The 20,663-nt window shown below is 34.3% G+C and overlaps 1 protein-coding gene across 2 annotated transcripts in view; it reads left to right on the top strand.

Moving 5' to 3' along the window:
- Rnf128 (ring finger protein 128) overlaps positions 1 to 20,663 on the top strand; it is a 97,655-nt gene extending 76,992 nt beyond the window's left edge. For both annotated transcript variants that reach the window (XM_026402652.2, XM_026402651.2), the window contains exons 3-7: positions 9,685 to 9,756; positions 11,000 to 11,082; positions 12,164 to 12,260; positions 13,513 to 13,681; positions 19,250 to 20,663. In XM_026402652.2, the coding sequence (XP_026258437.1) occupies positions 9,685 to 9,756; positions 11,000 to 11,082; positions 12,164 to 12,260; positions 13,513 to 13,681; positions 19,250 to 19,383 (555 nt within the window). In that variant the 3' untranslated portion in view covers positions 19,384 to 20,663. The remainder of the gene's footprint in view (positions 1 to 9,684; positions 9,757 to 10,999; positions 11,083 to 12,163; positions 12,261 to 13,512; positions 13,682 to 19,249) is intronic.

Here is a 20,663-nt window from a genome sequence, read left to right as displayed (position 1 = left end):
TTCAAGCTTCATAAGCTTACTTTTCTTGCCTATAAAATTTGTACATTAAAATACCTATTTACAAGGTTGTTAATAATTACATACAATGACACATGTAAAAATCATAGAGTTGAAACTGACACATTGTAGGAGCCCAATAAATTCCCTCTAAACCCTTCTTTCCAAAATTTAGTGGATTTGAGGATTTAAATGAGCAAAATTGGCCAGGATTGGTGGTGCCTGCCTGTAATCCTAGTAATTTAGGAGGCTGAGACAGGAGGATTACAAGTTTGAGGCCAACCTCAGCAACTTAGCAAAATCCTGTCTCAAAATAAAAAGGGCTGGTGATAGAACAGTGGTGGAGTGTCCCTGAATTCAGTCCCCAGTACCAGAAAAAGAAAAGCAAATAAGTAAAATGGAGAGGAGTCTTGTTTGAACAAAAAGGAAGAACAAGAAAACCCTGAAAATCTGTTTATATTTTCTAAATTTAGAAAATATTATTTGAGCAATTACTATCCACTATGGGAATTGTTTTAAAATACTAAGACCCAGTCCTCTAGCTACTCACAATCTAGGAGGGGGAAAAGACAAATGAAGAATGCAATTATAGAATATGATAAGAGGTGGAAACCATGGGCTACTGAAATGTATAGGGTAGAAGGGAATTCTGATATGTTGGCAAAGCACTGGGTAAGTGTCTAATTTGTATAATAAGGTAGAAAGGTTCTTGAAGTTCTGATTTTTAAGGAATAAGATAAATTACCATTTGCATTGCTAAATATTCTCTTTAAATGTGGAGGAATATTTGGGCACTAAAATGTTAAATGATATTGTGCAGATAATATATCATATTTGATATATAAACTATTTGATCCTAATGTTGTTGTCATATTTTGTTGTTTTAGAGGGAGGATTGTATCTTGGAACTGTTGCTATCGGTGTGAGAGTGAAATATTTTGAGTACCAATGGCAATTTTATGAGTAATCTTCATTGAAGCTTATTTCACCAAAATCACTTGTCTAACATCCATATTTAAAGGAAATGACTTTTCTTTATATAAAATCAACAGAAGATATTGAAAATATCCAAATTTCATTTTTTGAAAATGGGTTTCTTAGAGCATTATAATTATACATAATAATGGGGTTCATTTAAAATATACATAAATGCATAGAACTTAAATTGCTCCATTTTAATCTGTAGTACTTCCTCATTCCCTCCCCTCTTCCTTCTCCCATTCTCCTTCTCTACTCTACTGGTCTTCCTTCTATTTTATTGTTTTTCTAATTGGTATATTATAGTTATGCATAAAAGTAGAATTCATTGTGATATATTCATACATGCATATAGCATAAAGAACTGAAGTTCAGCTTACTACAGTTACATGTGCATACCAATGATTATAGCAGCACAATTCACAATACACAAGTTATGGAACCAGCCTAGATGCCCATCAACAGATGAATGGATAATGAAAATGTAGCATGTATACACAATGAAATATTACTCAGCAATAAAGAAGAATGAAATTATGTCTTTTTCTGGTAAATGAATGGAACTAGAGAACATGCTAAGTGAAATAAGCCAGACTAAGAAAGTCAAGGGTCAAATGTTTTCTCACATATATGGAAGCCATAGAGAAATATGGAATTAGAAATAAGGGGAATCTCATGAAATGAAAGGGAGAACAGTGGAATAGAGGAGGAGGATCAAGGGGGGAAGTAGGAAGGATGGGAAAGGGGAGGAAATACAGAATGAAACTGACCAAATTATGCTGTGTGCATGTATGAATATACTACAATGAATTCCAAAATTTCCTGTGAAAGTTTTATTTAAAGGACACTTCATTAAATATTGTTTTGTGCTATGTTGAAAATTCTCTTGAGATTGTTTTAATGATTAAACAAATCTCTTGTTTAACATCTTCTGGCATCTTGGATTTTGCCCTATAGGTTTTTGGTATTCTCCCTTCCTCCACCACCACCTTTTTTTCAGCACTGGTCTAATTTAAGTTTTACTGTTATTCTGGGAATAGACTCAGACATTTTTGAGTTTGCCTTCGATCCTACACCTCAAATTAATTTGCATTAAAATATTAGGTATAATTAAGTAAGTTATATATTTGACATTCATTCCTAATAAATTGATAAGTGTTAGCACTGGAGACTTGGGCATTTATATTGTGTTGAATTAAATATTTTGGATTGAGAAATCAGACTGCATAGACTTAATCAAGTCAATACCCTGGAGAGGCATCACTTTAATACTAGATGTTTCCCCAATTGGGTTACAGAACTTGTTGCTTAAACCTAAATCTGAAGTGCTTTGAAGACAAAGTGCAAAATGATTATCAGAGACATATTATCGTGTACACTACTGCCTCCCCATAACACACATCCATTTTCTCTTAGTGGCTCTACTTTTTTTTTCTCATTTGCATTTTCTCTTCTCAATGTCTAAATAATTCATGATCTATGTAAAAAGAAAGTAGTGAAGTTTGGAAATCTAGGCCAGGCCAGGACTGGTGGTTCATTGAAAGGATTGTCACAGTTTGACAGACCATAGAATCAAGAAACTGATATCCAGGTACGGTGACATATGCCTGTAATCTCAGCAGTTCCAGAGGCTGAAACAAGAGAATAGTGAATTCAAAGCCAGCCTCAGCAATAGCAAGGCATTAAGCAACTCAGTGATACCCTATCTCTAAATAAAATACAAAATAGGGCTGGGGATGTGGCTCAGTGGTTGAGTGCCCCTGAGTTCAATCCTTGGTACTCCCCCACCAAAACAAAAAACTGGTAAAACATCAACAGATAGCTGAATTTTGGATAGTTAGATTGTAATGGACTCTTAGAATATAAAGATCAGAGTTCCACTACCAGTTATATCATTTAAAGTATGCATGCCCTTTTTAATTATTAGGTTTTTTCTATTATTGGTGCATATTAATTGTACAGAATAGTGGACTTCATTGAGGCATATTTGTAATGGATAAAAACAAATTGAGCTGGGGATAATGTCTTATGCCTATAGACCTAGTAACTTTGGAAGCTGAGGCAAGAGAATTTTAAGATTGATGCCAGCCTCAGCAACTTAGTAAAGCCCTAAGCAACTTAACAAGACCCTGTCTCAAAAAAAAAAAAAAAAAAAAAAGCCAGGTGCAGTGGTGCATGTTTGTAATTCCAGCAGGTCAGCAGGCTGAGGCAGGAGGATTTTGAGTTCAAAGCCAGCTTCAGCAGTTTAGTGAGGCCATAAGCAACTTAGTAAGACCCTGTCTGTAAACAAAATATTTTTTTTAAAAAAAGGGCTGGGATGTGGATCAGCACCCCTGGGTTCAATCCCTGGTAACATAAATAAATAAATAAATAAATAAGGCTGGGGATGTAGCTCATGGTAAAGTACCACTGGGTTCAATCCCAGTACTAGAAAAACAAAACATAATTTGATCAGTTTCACTCCCCAATATCTTTCCTACCCTATTATTCTCCCTCTATCCTACTGTTCTTCCTTTTGATATCTTGGAGTTTCTTTTTGTTCTTGATTTTTTTTTTGTTCTGCTTTTACATATGAGAAAAAAGAGATGATACTTTTCTGAGTCTAACTTACTTAGTTCAAAATTATGGTCTCCAGTTACATGCATTTTCCTCCAACTGTCATAATTTCATTCTTCTTTATGGCTGAATAAAATTCCATTACATATCTATATCTATCTATCTCACATTTTCTTTATGCATTCAGCTGTTGATGGACGGCTTGGCTGATTCAACAATTTGGTCATTGTGAACTGTGCTGCAATAAATGTGGATATGCATGCATCTCTAAAGTATGCTGACATTTCTCTTGGACAAATACCAAAGAATGGTATAGTTTGATCATAGGGTAGATCTATTTTTTTAACTTTTAGAGAAATCTCCATACCAATTTTCATAGTGGTTCTACTAATTTACATTCACTTAAACAGTATATAAGAGTTCCTTTTTTCCTGCATCCTCACCAGCATGTGTTTTTATTTATATTCTTGATGACTGTCATTCTAACAAGAATGAAATGAAATCTCAGTGTAGTTTTTATTTGCATTTCCCTGATTGCTAAGAAAGTCATAGATTTTTCATATAATTGTTGGCTATTTGTATTTCCCCTTTAGAGAACTATCTGTTGAGTTCCTTTTCCCATTTATTGATTGTGTTATTTGCTTTTATAATGTTGAGCTCTTTGATTTCTTTATACATCCTGGTTTTTAATCCTTTGTTGGAAGCTGACAAAGATTTTTTCTCTCTGCTGGATGCATTGGTGCATTTCTGTAATCCCTCTGGCTCAGGAGGCTGAGGCAGGTGGATAGCAAGTTCAAGGCCAGCCTCAGCAACTTAATAAGACCCTGTCTCAAAAGAAAAAATAGAAAGGATTGAGGATATAACTCAGTGGGAAAGTGATCCTGGGTTCATTCCCTAGTACAAAAAAAAAAAAAGTATTTTCTCCCATTCTATCTGTTGTCTCCTCACTGTTAATTGTTTCCTTTGTTATGCAGAAGCTATTTAATTTGATGACCTCTCATTATCTCATTTGTTGATTATTTTATCTCCTGAGCTATAGGAATCTTATTGAGGAAGTGGTTAGCTATGCCTATATGTTGAAGTGTTTATTTTTCTAACAGTTGCAAAGTTTCCAGTTTTGTACTTAGATCTTTGATCCATTTTGAGTTGACTTTTATGCAGAGTGAGAGATAGGGATCTTCTACATGTGGTTTTCAGTTATCCCAGCACCATTTGTTAAAGAGGCTGTCTTTTCTCCAATGTGTTTTTGGCAGCTTTATCAACAATTGGATCATTATAGCTATGGAGATTTGTTTTTGTTCTGTTCTATTGGTCTGTTTGTTTTTGTTTTTGTTTTTTTTTTGTTTGTTTGTTTTTTGCCAGTACCTTGCTCTTTTTTGTTGTTGTTCCTATGGCTCCATACTATATATTTTTTTAAATATTTACTTTTTAATTATAGGTGGACACAATATCTTTATTTTATGTTTATGTGGTGCTGAGGATCTAACCCAGTGCCTCACACATGCTAGGCAAACGCTCTTCCTTTGAGTCACTACCCCAGCCCTGTACTATAATTTGAAATCAGATGCTGTGATTAAGCATTGCTCTTTTAGCTCAGCATTGCTTTTGCTATTCTGCATGTTTAGTTCTTCCACATGAATTTTAAGATTGTTTTTTCTACTTCTGTGTAGAATACCTATATTGGTGGGCATTACATTGACTCTGTAGAACGCTTTTGATAATATGGCAATTTTAACAGTATTAATTCTGCATATCCAAGAGTGTGGGATGTCTTTCAACATTCTAGTGTCTTCTACAATTTCTTTCTTCAGAGTTCTGTAATTTTCATTATAGAGGTCTTTTACCCCATTGGTTAACATCCAAGTATTTCGTTTTTTGAGGTTATTGAGAATGGGATAGTTTTCCTGATTTCTTTCTCAGTAGATTCATTATTGTAGTGTAGGTAAATTATTGATTTTTATATGTTTGTCTTTGTCTTTTTACTTTGCTGAATTTGTTTATCAGCTCTAAAAGTCTTCTGGTGGAGTATTTGGGATATTTTAGATATAGGGTCATGTAATCAGCAAACAAAGATGACTTGTTTTTCTGTTTATATCCCTTTTACTGTCCTTCTCTTGCCTGATTGCTCTGGCTAGTTTCAAGAACTACATTGAATAGGAGTGGTGAGAGTGGACATCCTTTCCTTGATCCTGATTAGAGGAAATGCTTTCAGGTTTTACTTATTCAGTTTGGTGTTGGTTTGGGGTTTGTCATATAAAGACTTTATGATGTTGAGGTAAGTTCCTTCTATTCATATTTTCTTCAGGGTGTTCATCATTAAGGGGTGTTGAATTTTGTTGAGGATCTTTACTACATATATTGAGATGGTCATATGATTTTTGTCCTTGGTTCTATTTATGTGATGTATTACATTTATTGATTTGTGTACTTTGGACCATCCTTACTTTATCACTACATGCCCTTTTGGACAAGTTATTTTACTTTTCCAAGCTTCTAGTTGCTGTGTGTGTGTGTGTGTGTGTGTGTGTGTGTGTGTATGTGTGTGCGCTTGCGCGCGCACCAGGGATTGAACCTAGGGGCACTTAAGCACTGAGCTATATCTGCAGCCCTTTTTATTTTGAAATGGGGTTTCACTTAGTTGCTTAGGGCTCACTAAATTGCTGAGTCTGGCCTTGAACTTGCAGTCCTCCTGCCTCAGCCTCCTGAGCCACTGGGATTACAGGTGTACACCACCACATCCAGCCTAGTTGCTTATCTTTAAATGAGATTCTTACCTCCTTTAGGGGATTGTCATAAGGAATAAATGAAGTAATGGATATAAAAATGATTTTAAAATATTTATCAACTGTATAAATATAAGGAAGTACTAGAAGTAGTAGCTTCCTACACCAAGCCACAGGTGGGTTCCTTTATGTAACTCTCAGCTTCAGTGGGGCTGACAGTAACCAACTCTCATATTTTATTTTATTTTATTAAATATTTATTTAGTTTTTAGTTGTAGTTGCACACAATACCTTTATTTATATGTGGTGCTAAGGATCAAACTCAGGGCCTCACACATGCTAGGTGAGTGCTCTACCACTGAGCCACAATTCCAACCCACCAACTCTGATATTTTAATCAAGACATTTTTCCCCTTTAGGCTTCAGTTTTCTCATCTGTCACAATAAATGTTTCCTAGGTGATCTGAAGATCCTAAGTGTCCTCCATTCACCATTCCTCTATTATTTATTTATAATGCAAGCAACAAAAAAAGAACAGAAGATACTTGTGCCAAAAAAAGACCCATCATAGAAACCCCTTTTAAACTCACAATGAAGTCCCAAAATGGGAGTGAAAGGGCTTTCATTAGCACCTCTTTTCTACTTAGAACCTAGCTCTACTTGCTGATCAGGTAACAATTTAAGAGGTTGCTGCTATTCCTGTGACAGTAAGGAAATAGTTTGGCTAGTAATTTCCTTAGCTTTAAGCCAAATACCTTTCACAAAATGATATATATTATATAGGAGACAGGTTTGGGCATTAAGGAGTTTCCTTATCTACCTGGACTATGGACTATCCCCTTCCAAAATACGATTGCTAAAAATATGTATAGACATATTACAAGTACCCATTAATGCTTACTTATGAATGGTAGCTTATATTTTCATTTAATAAACATTTTATTGAACATCTGCTATATCATAGGCATTATATTAGATACTCTACTTGCATTACCTCTAATTTTCATGTAACCTAGATGTCAGTTGGTGAGCCTGGTAGGGAGGGGGAATTTTTACAGGTGCATCAGGAAGAAGCTTACATTCTTACAATGACCTCTGGTTCTGATCACTTACTTCTTGCTAAATTTCTGTTAAGTTTTTTTTTCTTTTTACAGTTTAAAATAGAAAGATTGCTTATCATCTTGCCATTCTGAACATACTGTTTTTATATTCCACACAGCATCCACCCAGCTGTGAAGCCTAAGCTCTAGTTCAGTTTACACATATATTCACTTGAGGCATTTTTGTATACAGTAGATTTTAGGAAAGGAAGGGAAGGATTTCTTTGCAACAGTACACCATATTAATACTAATTATCTTATATTACCTGGGATATTTTTTTCATTTGGACAGTTTACCCCACATATGACAATCTCTCAATGATTCCTCCCTATTCATAATATTTTCCTCACCTTTTTTATTCTTCCCATACCCCAAATTCACTTCTGATTCAATGATGCATAAGTTTTTAGTGTGAGTTCTCTAAGTGAGCCTTGGACTTGACTTTGAACTTCCAAAGGTTTCTAGATATGTGCCCAGTGAAACAAAGGTGGCTATTCACAGAATCCATCCTCCTTACTAGGCAATAAAGGTTATAAACAGCATTTTCCCCTTAAACCAAATATTTTCAAGTAAATACGCTGAAAGTATTAAGTGAAATGTCTAGAATTACTCATTGAGTAAGTAACAAAATTTTTAATCCAGGTCCATTTGAATTAAATTCCTATGCACTTTCCACCAAATATGTCGCATTTCAAAAAAAGACTTGGAAATAAATTCTGGAGGAGATGTGGAGAAAAAGGAACACTTTTACACTGTCAGTGGGATTGTTAATTAGTACAAATATTATGCAAATCAGTATAGAGTTTCCTGAAAAGACTAGGTATAGAACCACCATATGACCCAGCTATACCACTCCTCAGTACTTATCCTAAAGAATTAAAGTCATCATACTATAGTGACACATGTATAACCATGTTTATAACAGCACAATTCACATTAGCCAAACTATGAACCAGCTGAAGTTGAGTGAATGAATGGAGAGACAAAATGTGGTATATACACAGAGTAGAATTGAGCATGGCAGTGCATGCCTGTAATCCCAGTGACTCAGGAGGCTAAGGCAGGAGGATTGCAAGTTCAAAGCCAGCCTCAGCAACTTAGGCCCTAAGCAACTTAGTGAGACCCTGTCTCAAAAAATAAAAATGGCTGGAGATGTGATTCAGTGGTAAATCACCCCTGGGCTAAATCCCCAGTACTAAAACAAACAAAAAATCCACAATGGAGTTTTATTCAGGCATGAATAAAAATGAAATTATGTCATTTGCAGAAAAATGGCTAGGAATTGAGAACATTATGTTAAGCAAAATAAGCCAAACTCAGAAGGTCAAGGGTTGTATGTTTTCTCTCATATGTGGAAACTACAGAGAAAAAGGAAAAGAAAGGGAGGGCAGGAATCTCATCAAAATCAAAGGGAGATCTGTAGAGGAAAGGGAACAGCAGTGGGAGGTGAGGAGGGAAAGGAGAAATACTAGGGAATGATACTGGCCAAATTGTATTGTGTGCATATAATGTAATATAATGTAACAATGAATCCACTACTATACAATGTACCAATAAAAATGTGGGAAAAAAAAGAAAGGGATCACTTGAGGAACAGAACCTTGACCCACACCTGAGCAGGATCACTGGGATTTGCATGAACATTGTATCTCTGCACCAGCTGTCCTTGATCCACAGATATTGTGTGTATGTAGGAATATGTAACAACAAATCCCACCATTATGTACAACTATAATGTACCAATAAAAATGTGGAGCCAGGCACGGTGGCACACACCTGTAATCCCAGTGGCTCAGGAGGCTTAGGCAGGAGGATTGCCAGTTCAAACCCAGCCTCAGAAAATTAGCAAGGCACTTAGCAACTCAATGAGACCCTGTCTCTAAATAAAATATCAAAAAGGGATGGGGATATGGCTCAGTGGTTGAGCACCCCTGGGTTCAATCCTCGGTACCAAAAGAAAAAAAAAATGAGGGAAAAATTGGAAAATATTTACTTTAAGGTACTCTGCACTTTAAAACACGAAAAATGATTTGGAAATTTATAGCATCTGAATCCATTTGGAATAGGGACATGTAGCTTTATCATCACCATCCCAAAGACACTATTTAATAAAATAGGAAAATGTAATAAGTAAAATAGTTTCAATAATTTGAAAAATGCTGCTTGGTATCAGATAAATGAGGCATTTATTATGGTTAATTAAATTTTATCTTTTAAAATTCATTTGTTCATTGACATTCACCTGATAAATATTAATTAATACACTCTACCTTTTTAAACCATGCATCTTTAAAATTACTTTTTCTAATATCTGATTTTTTTATTACAGAGACAATTAAAGGCAGATGCTAAAAAAGCTATTGGAAGGCTTCAACTACGTACACTGAAACAAGGAGACAAGGTGAATTTATTATTTTAAAATGCTGTTTGTTTTAAAGCAATACTAGCAAACCATTGTTCAAACAAAATGTTCTTCCAATATACTTTTCTTTGCCTTTTATGAACCGTATTGGCTTTTTAAAAAGTTGTTTGATGCTGAATAATGTCCACCAAAGATATCTAAGTCCTAATATCTGGAATGTTACCTTATGTGGCAGATATGATTTTGCAGATATGATTAACTCAAGGAAATAAAGACAGGGAGATTATTTTATATTATATGAAGATGTCCTAAATATTATCACAGTGTCCTTATAAGATAGAGGAAGAAAAGGATTTTATTATAGTACAGTAGAACAAGTGACAGTGGAAGCAAGACACTGGAGAGATGTGAGAAAGAGGCCATAAGTCAAGGAATGCAAGCGGCTATTTTTTTTTTAACCATACTAGATATTTACTGAAAAAGGGGGAGAGAAACCCCTATTTTCACATAAAGTCCTATACACAATTGCTCATAGCAGCTTTTTTTGTAATTGCTAAAAAGAACCTGAATGTCCTTCAAATGATGAATGGATAAACTTGGCATACCTATGTCATGGAATACCATTTTGCAATAAAATGAATGTAAGAACCCTATGGATATATACAGCTACATGGATAATCTCAAAAGTATTATGTGAAGTGAAAGAAACAAGACTCAAAGACTAGATAGTACATGATTCTATTTATATGATATTCTGTAAAAGCCCAAAGTGTAGAAACTGGAAAGTGGTTTCCAGGAGCTAGAGGTGAGAGAAAGTATTAATTACTAAGAGGTATGGAGGAATTTGCTAGAGTAATGGCACTATTTTTACTTTGATTGTGGTGGGGAGTAAGTGACTGTGTATGTTTGTCAAAACTTGCAGAACTGTATACTAAAAGACTGTATGTGAATTACTATACCTTAATTTTAAAAAATGGGAAAACAGCTATAGAACTTATGCAAATGATGTTTTATGAAGTCCAAAATCAGGAAAAAGAGTCTAAATCAATGTATATGATCTTATTTGTTCTGTTCCCCTTTTTTGTTGACTTTATGCTTTTACCTTTTTAAGCCCAAATAAATTTAAATCACCTTTTGAAACTTTACATAGTCACTTAGTGATAAAATGCTTCTACATTTATAAGAAGTTATGCTAGTTAAATATATGGACAGTCCAATCTTACTCCAAAGTTTAACTCATTTTTTCTTATCTACCAGAGTAACAATAACTATTTGTTCATAGGAAATTGGTCCTGATGGAGATAGTTGTGCTGTGTGTATTGAATTATATAAACCAAATGATTTGGTGCGCATCTTAACCTGCAAGTAAGTTTGACGTTCTTTTATAACATGAATAAAAAATTGCTGACTCACAAAATGATTGTGATGGGGAAAACTATTTTGAATGTTTCCTAACTGGTGCAGAGAAAGTGTGTATGTTTAACTTATCTTCAATTAAATATAAAGGAGTTTTTTTAATTAATGACACTCTAATCATACCTACTCAGTGGGAGGATCATAAATTTGAGGCTCATCAGACAATTTAGCAAGACCCTGACTCAAAATACAAAATAAAACAAAGGGATGAGGATGCAATTCAGTGAAAAAGCAATCCTGGGTTCAATTGCCAGTACCACAAAAAAAAATAAATAAAACTGAAATTGGTAGAAGTCAAATTGTATACTTTCCACAATCCAGTACAATTTATTCTGAACTGATTTGATACACAACTGAGAATTAGTCAGCAGAACACACACACATATACACACACACACACTTACACACACATACATGCACACACACAAAGGCAATATACTATATTATTTGGTTTTAAATGCATTATAATAATTCCATTGATAAAAAATAAAATAGATTTATAAGCACCAATTTAGAAGTCTTCACTCAAGGTTTTTGTTTGCTTTTTTTAAATTATCCTTTCCTGAAGATTGCTCTTAAGACTCTTACCACTCTTTCTTTTAGCTGTTGAATAGAAGTGTTCTTGGAACATATTATATTCGTTAAAGCTTCAGTATCATGTTGTACACAGTATTTTGTACTGTGTTGTTGAGAACGACTATACCATTTTACAATTAAAGAATTTATAATTTCAATTGTGTAACGTTTGAAATACTGAACAGTCTTAACTCAGGTTGTTAGGCACTTTCAAGTAATGTGTACTGAAAATCGTTTTTGAAACTAAAATAATATGGTTTATATTTAAAAGTACTATATTAAGAAATTTCAATTTTTATTTCTGTGGCTTGTTCTTTGTATTAATAGTGCATTTTTAAAAGGAAAAAAGCATCCATTCAAAGACTAAGTTGTGCTACAGCCTGCTAATAAATGTTAGGCAAAGTGTTGTTGTGTTACATCTTATAACTAAATTATGCATTTTCTCCCGTATTAGCCATATTTTCCATAAGACATGTGTTGACCCATGGCTGTTAGAACATAGGACTTGCCCGATGTGCAAATGTGACATTCTCAAAGCTTTGGGAATTGAGGTAAACATCACTCTTTACCATTTATATTAAGGAACTTAAGCAGTATGTTATTTATGTGCATGAGCATTCAGGAAAATAACAATATTATTTTTAGACATATAGTTTACACCTAAAACTATACATATTTACATCATAGAGATAGTGAGTGAGGTTGCATCTTTGACCATCTCCATTTTCCTTCTTCCTCCCTCTACTCAAATGGACTTACCATTTGGTCAGAATTTGAAGTGATGATCATATAAACTAACAATTTGTCGTCCTCCTTTCTGCTTCCATTATATTATTGCATAGTGACCAAATTTGTTAAATGAGCATGTGTAATTTGAAAAAAATATGTAATAGATAATAAATTATAATTTCATATTTGTTAAGTGAAAAAAACTTTTTTAAGGTAAAATAAAAATCAAGCTCAATAAAATCTTCATAACTTGTAGAGATATGTGGATAACAGCACTTCTCATTTCTATTAGGGGATAGCATGATACATATATAGATACAGATACATAGGTATTTTTAAGTGCCCATGTGGTATCAGGCATTATGTTATGAGGTGACGGGATCATTCAAATGAACATCAGATGTGCAGCCCCCATTGGTGGACCCAATTACTGCTCTGACTGGGGCCAGCAAGAGGGGGATTTTTCTTATAATTATTTTTTAGTTCGGTGTTTGTTGTTGTTGTTGTTGTTGTTATTGTTGCTGCTGTAACTAAAAGGACCCAACCAGAACAACTGTAAAGGAGGAAAAGTTTATTTGAGGGCTCATGGTTTCAGAGGTCTCAATCCATAGACAGCAGGCTTTGTTCCTCAGGTCTCTAGGCGAGGCAGAACAACATGGTAGAAGAATGTGGCATAGGGAAACAGCTTACATGATGGTCTGGAAGCAGAGAGAGCTCTCCATTATATTATTTGCCAAATACAAATATAAACCCCAAAGTCATGCCCCTAATGCCCCAACTCCTTTAGCCACACCCCACCTGCCTTCAGTTACTAAATTATTCCAATCAGGGATTAGTTTGCTGATAAGGCTCTCACAACCTGATCATTTCTCCTTTAAACCCGCTCGCATTGTCTCACATGTGAGCTTTAGGGGGATGCCTCACACCCAAATCATAACAATTATCAAAAGATATTATAGGTTAAAAGGTTATGAAACATTGTTCTAATGAGTCACTTATGAAGAAATTTTATAATGACGTATGAAGGAAAGTATGTACTCTGATAATCTTAACTTGTTCAAATGCTTTCCAAAGGTGGATGTTGAAGATGGATCAGTTTCCTTACAAGTCCCTGTATCCAATGACGCATCCAATAGTGCCTCTCCCCATGAAGAGGATAATCGTAGTGAGACTGCGTCATCTGGATATGCTTCAGTTCAAGGAACAGATGAACCACCCCTGGAGGAACATGTGCAGTCAGCAAGTAAGCACCATACTGAAAGGCAACAAATGACTCACAGATGATCCACTTTGGATCATATGTTCATCTGAGTGCTCCTACATTTTAACATTTGTTTCATTCACCCATTAACAAATTTCAGGTTTTTTTCTTCTTAAAATGATGCAAGGAAGAATGCACTCCTGCCTTAATTAATGTATATACAAATTCAAAAGCCCCTGAAATAGATGAAATGCATCAGAATTGAGTATTATTCACAAAAAAGGGAAACATCCCTCTGACCCATTGAAATATGTACTTATTAACTACTTACTGAGGCTAAGGAGTTCATTTTAACTTTAAATTTTAGAAGGCATTGTTTGTCAGGCATCCTGGCAACAACTTGGGAGGCTGAGGCAGGAGGCTTACAAGTTGGGAGGCCTGCCTCAGTAACTTAGCAATACTCTAAGCAACTTAGTGACACTCTTGTCTCTAAAATAAAATAAAAAGGGCTGGGGATGTGGCTCAGTAGTTAAGGTTCTGGGGGTTTGATCCCAGGTATCAAAAATAAAACTAGAAGCCATTGCTTATTACAGACAAATCAGAAAGTATGATAAAGGAATCCTGAAATGATAAAATGGAATCTGATTTACTGAAGCTCAATTTATATCCAACTTCTCAGAAACCATCTTTTGTAGATTGTTTAAGATGGTATGTGCTGCCACCTGTTGACTGTGTACCGTGAAATGAATAAACTTAGAAACTAAATTTGATTATTATATTCGGAATTCATGTGAACTGGTATTGTAACTTAGCAGTTTTATATACCAATGGAAAAAATTTAGAGAATTTTGTTACTTTTTCCCCTATAAAGAGAAAAGACACCTATAAAAACTATTTCCCCTTGTTTAAACTCAAACTTTTTCTTGTTTTCTGTTGGTTTGAAAGTTTTTCCAGGGCTGGGGTTGTAGCTCAGTGGTAGTGCACTTGCCTCACATGTGTGAGGCACTGGGTTCAATCCTCAGCACCACATAAAAGAAGTTAATAAAGTAAAAATAGTGTGTCCATCTACAACTAAAAAATATCTTAAAAAAAAAAAAAAACAAGTTTTTCCAGCTAGGCACAGTGACACACACCTGTAATCCCAGCAGCTCAGGAGGCTGAGAAAGGAGGATCGTGAGTTCAAAGCCAGCCTCAGCAATGGTGAGGTGCTAAGCAACTCCATGAGACCCTGTCTCTAAATAAAATACAAAATAGGGCTGGGGATGTGGCTCAGTGGTTGAGTGCCCCTGAGTGCAATCCTTGATACCAAAAAAAAAAAGATTTTCCACAATTATTATTTTGAGATAATCTAATTTTAGCATAAATGTAGAAGAAAAAGATGGCTTGTGAAAATTTCAGCTTCCTCTGACAAAAACCTTTGCCCTCTGTAGGCTTATCAGTGCCATACATATCATTTCTGAAAAAGTCATGAGGGATACTACCATGCAAAAGCAAAGCTTATATTTCTTGTAATCTAGTCTTCAGACATTTCTTTGAGTATAAGTCATGAGAATCTTAATAATCTATTGATTACTCTAGCTATAATAGAGAACTACAGTCTATTTGTCCAGATGATGTTGTGTTCCTATAATTATGTGTAACCGAATTCAGTGAAGATAAAAGAGAGTGAACACGATAATTCCACCTATGCTGAGGTTCAAAAAAATTTCCAAGCTCCTTGTGTGTTCTGTTCTGTTCTTGTGGGGGTGGGATAGGGAATGGGTTAAACTGATTTTGCAGAGAATTTGAAAAGCAAATGAAATAATGATCCATATTCCTCCTATAATCCTTTCCTGAATGAATAATGGTAACAACCATGCAGGTGTCCCAAACAAGAAATTGAGGATACCCTAGATTCTTCCTGCTGTCCATTCCTATTGATTCAGTATCCTTTTTTCTGATTCTTTTCCTGAATTTCCAACCTTAATTCCACAGAGTTTGAGCCATTATCTTTGCCCATCCCTGCTACTCCTCTCCCAATAAATTTGGTTTGTATGCAAGGCCCTCCTATCGTTTCCATAGGATTTCTGTCACTTTATTTATTGTACAGAATTTTATTACAAATGTTTAAAGTTCCTTTGGGTAGGGAGAGTGTCTTATATTCACCATTGTTTGTTCAGCAACTTAAAATACAGCCTGCTAGAATAGTAAACACAGAGATTTGTGTTGAATAAGGGACAACTTTGAATAGATTCAATTCTGTTTATGGTTATATATTACTAGTTTGGGAATCTTACATATTAGCTATTGTTTCTTGTGATAGTTGATTTGCAAAACTTTGTAAGCACATTCATTCCTATCTGTGTGTCAAATCATTTGGCAAAGTTCTATTAAAATAATGAAGTAAGGGGGAGCCAGGCATGGTGGTGTACACCTGTAATCCTAGCAATTTGGGAGGCTGAAGCAGGAGGATCTCAAGTTCAAGGATGGCCTTAGCAACTTAGCAAGACCCTAAGCAACTTAGTGAGACCTTGTTTCAAAATAAAAATTATAAAAGGCTAAGGATGTAGTTCAGTGGTTAAGAATCTCTGGGTTCAATCCCCATTTCCAAACAAACAAATAAAATACTGCTCTTCAAATTTAAGTACTCATCAAGTCACCTGGTGGGCTTGTTAAAAACAGAGAGCCCACCACCAGAATTTCTGACTCAGTGGGCCTGGGATAGTACTTGACAGTGAATTTCTAATAAGTTTCCAAATGATACTGATACTGCTGGTCCGGGGATCACACTTTGGGAATGATGGAGTAAGACTCCTAGTTGTCAACCCTGGCTACACATAGGAATCACTTGGAGATATTTTAAACATTACTGATGCCTAGGCTGTACCTCAGAGCAGTTAAATCAGAATCTATAAAGAATGGGGCCAAAGTACAGGTATTTTTTTATTTTAATTTGAAATAATTTTAGATTAGCTGACAGAAAAAATGTTTGAAACATCATTTGAAGAATACTCATATGCCCAGTTTCCTCACATGTTAACATCTTACATAATTGTATATAGTCATCCAATCCAGAAAGTTAATGGATGAAATATTATTACCTAAAATAAAGACCAACCTTACTCAAATTTCAACAGACCCATAAATGTCCCTTTTCTGTCCCAAAATCCTATATTACATTTAATCTCCTACCTCCTTAATCTCCAGTCTGTAATGGTTCTTTGTTTTTGTCTTTCATGGCATTGACACTTTCAAAAACTACCTATCAGTTTTTTTGCAGAATGTCCATCAATTTAGGCTTATCTGCTATTTTCTGATGATTAAATCCATTGTCCATTTCTGGTAAGAATAATAGTGAAGTTATGTTGTGTGCTTCTCAATGACCCAAATTATAAAGCACATGATATTCTTATTACTAATGATTTTAACTTTGCTTAAAAGTAGTGTCTGCCAAATTTCTCTCTTTAATATTACTATTTTCCCTTCATAATTATTTAATATCTTATGGAGACACACCTGGAAACTATGCAGATATTCTGTTTCTCATGATTCCTTTACCTACTAATTTTAGCAATCATCATTGCTTCTTGCTTGCAATAATTACTACTGAAGTGTTTGCCGAGTAATGATTTTCTATTTTCATCATTTTTCTACATTTATTAATTAACTTTATAATTAGGTCATTATTCTTTCTCTGTTTATTTATTTAATCATTTATTTGTAGTATTATAATGTAGGTATTTTTTCAACCTATATTATTCTCATGATTTGTCTATTGTCCATATCATCCTAGATTTGGTCATTGGGAACTTGTTTAAGTTAGGTTCATTGCTCTTTCTTTTTTATTTATTTTATTTTGGTATTGGGTATTGAACCTAGGGGGGCTTTACCACTGAGCAATACCCTCCAGTCCTGCTTATTTTTTATTTTGAGATAGGGTCTCACTAAGGTGCTTAGAGTTCTACTAAGTTGTCAAGGCTGGCCCCAAAGTTGTGATCATCCTGCCTCAGCCTCCCAAGTTGTTGGAATTACAGGCATGCACCACTTCCCCTGGCTTCATTGATCTTTTTTTAATAATAATTTTTTAGTTTAGGTGGACACAATTTCTTTATTTTATTGTTTTTTTTTAATGTGGTGCTGAGAATTGAACCCAGTGCCTCATGCATACTAAGCAAGCGCTCTACCACTGAGCCACAACCCCAGCTCTTCATGGATCTTTGAACTTCCTTACTGTTTGCTATTTCTGGATGTTCTAGATCTGTTGTGGGCATTGTTTTTTCTGTAAAGGGCTATATAGTAAATATTTTATGCTCTGAAAGCCATAAATCTCTGTTACGTATTCTTTTTTTGTGTGTAATTTCAGGAGAGGGATTGGATTATCTTGAAATCTTTTTTAAAATGTAAAAATCACTCTTAGCTATGCATTTGGCTTTGTGGGCTATAGTTTGCTGATCCATAGGCTAGACTCTTAGTTATTCTTATACACTGTCTGTCCTAGCCCTAGAATTGGCCATTTCTTCAGAGGTCCTTTTATTGGAGACCCACATTGCAAAACCAAGTTCTGGGCACTAAGCATGTTTATTGCTACTATGGTGTTATTTTTATTGTCCCTTTCATTGAATAAGGCTAGGAAATACATGTATTTACTCACACAAATATAAACATACACATATCTATCTATCTATCTATCTATCTATCTATCTATCTATCTATCATCTGTCTGAGAAACAATGAGCTCATCCTGATACATCTGATTCCATTCTAAAACTTCAGGGTTCATCTAGCTTCTCCATTTCTTTATTTGTAATTCCTTCCTCTGACAGTGAAAGAAAGCCTGTCCTAGTTCAAAATATATTTACTTATTTTTTTAGTTCTAGAATACAAATAGTTTCAGCATTGCTTATTTATACCTTTCTGTAAAACAATTCACTGACTTGTATACTGTTCTTTTTGTTTTAAACCTAATAGGATGAAGTCAAAGTACTCTTTTCCAAAGTTTTTTAGGTATAGTTATTTTTTGTCCCACCCACATTAGATGGTTATATATTTCATTTACAATATAATTAGTTCCATTTGTTACTATTTATATTCCACTGTGGGCACCCCCAACTTATTGGTTGAGTTAAAACATCTATATTACTTTATGTATATGAAGACACATTGGTGGCCGGGGGTATAGTTCAGTGGTAAATATCTTACCTAATATGTGTGAGCTCATGGGATTGATTTACACTATCACCACACACACACACACACACAAAAAAAAAAAAGATTCAATAATTTTTAGTAGTCCCTAATTGCTAACAATATGCAATCAGGTTTAAGAACTGTTGTGTTTAGTGTAGAAAAGAAATAAAAGATGTAACTTTTCCTCTTAAGGAGGCTATAATCTAGATATAAATTAAACACAGATACACGAATCAAAATAAATAATTATAAATCAACATAATAATGCTGTATACATGCTTTATGTAGAACATAGCATTAATCAATAATCACTAGAGGAGCAGAGAGAGAGTGTAACAACCAGAGTATAATTGAATTAAATAAGAAAGGCTCCTTGGAAAAGAATGTTTAATTTTGTCTTAATAGAAGGGTGAGGTTGTCCTAAAATATCATTTCTTTTCAAAGATGAAAATCTACAGCTGGTAAACCATGAAGCAAGTTCTGTGGCAGTGGATGTAGTTCCTCATGTTGACAACCCAACCTTTGAAGAAGATGAAACTCCTGATCAAGAAACTGCTGTGCGAGAGATTAAATCATAAAATCTGTGTAAATAGAAAATTTGAACCTTTAGTAATAACAGGACTGCCAATCAGGACTTAGTTTACTATTAATGAACTGGATAAACCTAATAAAGTAAGAATGATATTGAAAGTGCTGAGATGACTAATATTATACTATAGTTAAATGGCTTAAAATATTTAACCTATTAACTTTTTTCCACAAACTCATTATAATGTTTTTCATAGGCAAGTTTCCTCTCACTAAAATAGTGATAGCAACATTTTTAAACATTCAAACCTGTCTTCAAGTAATCATGTTTTTCATTTATAACAATTTTCTTATAAAAATATATTGCTTTTAAAATGTGGAGTAGCTATAATCACTTTATTTTATGATAGCATCTTAATTAAAATAATACTACTTTAGCTTGGGCTATATGTGTCAGGGTTTTTCCTCCAGGTGCTTATATTGATCTGGAATTTTAATGTAAAAAGCAATGCAAATTTAGGCTAGTACTTCATGAAATGTCTATTTAAAATCATTAAGTTGATAGAGCAAAATTAAAGCAAAATATTCATTTTAACTTTTTATTCTTTTTAAAATTAAGCTAAATGTACTTCATGAGAGTATCAAGCATAGTTTATCAGAGAATGTGGATTGAATTTGTTGATTGATCGATTGATATATTGTGACACCAATTGGCACAAGATTATAGAGGTTTCTTACAGAAATATTGCATAACTATTTCTCAAACTTCTAGCATTTTCAAAAGCACAGTATGTAAACCACCATACTATTTGAAAATGTTAATGACAGTAAGTCACACAAAAATTGTTGATTGACTTGTGCATGAATTAGTCTACAGAAAATGTCTGTAAAATTAATCTATAGAAAATGTTTTCCAAACAATGTTAACTTTGACAATTGAGTTTACATTTGGCCTAATGGGCTAAAATTACATTAAACAAAAATTCTGTCCATATAGCTATAATTTTTGTGAATTCTTGGTGTTTGAAAAAGAATTGATGGGGAGGGGGGACTTCCAGGTGCCTTAATACAAAGTTTGAAGCTTCATCCACCAAAGTTAAATAGAGCTATTTAAAAATGCACTTTATTTGTATTCTGTGTGGCTTGTCTTTTCTTTTCGTTTTGTTTCCAGTGCAAATTCCAGCATAATTTAGACAAAAATAGAACAGACATGTATTTTTTTTTGCTGAATGTAGAATGAAAACATTGCATTCTTGTACACTGATTTGAAATGCTGTAAATATATCCCAATTTGTATTGATTCTCTTTAAATATAAAATGTAAATAAAAT

This window comes from Urocitellus parryii, chromosome X, assembly GCF_045843805.1.
Source record: "Urocitellus parryii isolate mUroPar1 chromosome X, mUroPar1.hap1, whole genome shotgun sequence".
NCBI classification, from domain to species: domain Eukaryota; kingdom Metazoa; phylum Chordata; class Mammalia; order Rodentia; family Sciuridae; genus Urocitellus; species Urocitellus parryii.
Note: the sequence above shows the minus strand (reverse complement) of the source record. Positions and strands in the feature narration are given on the sequence as shown.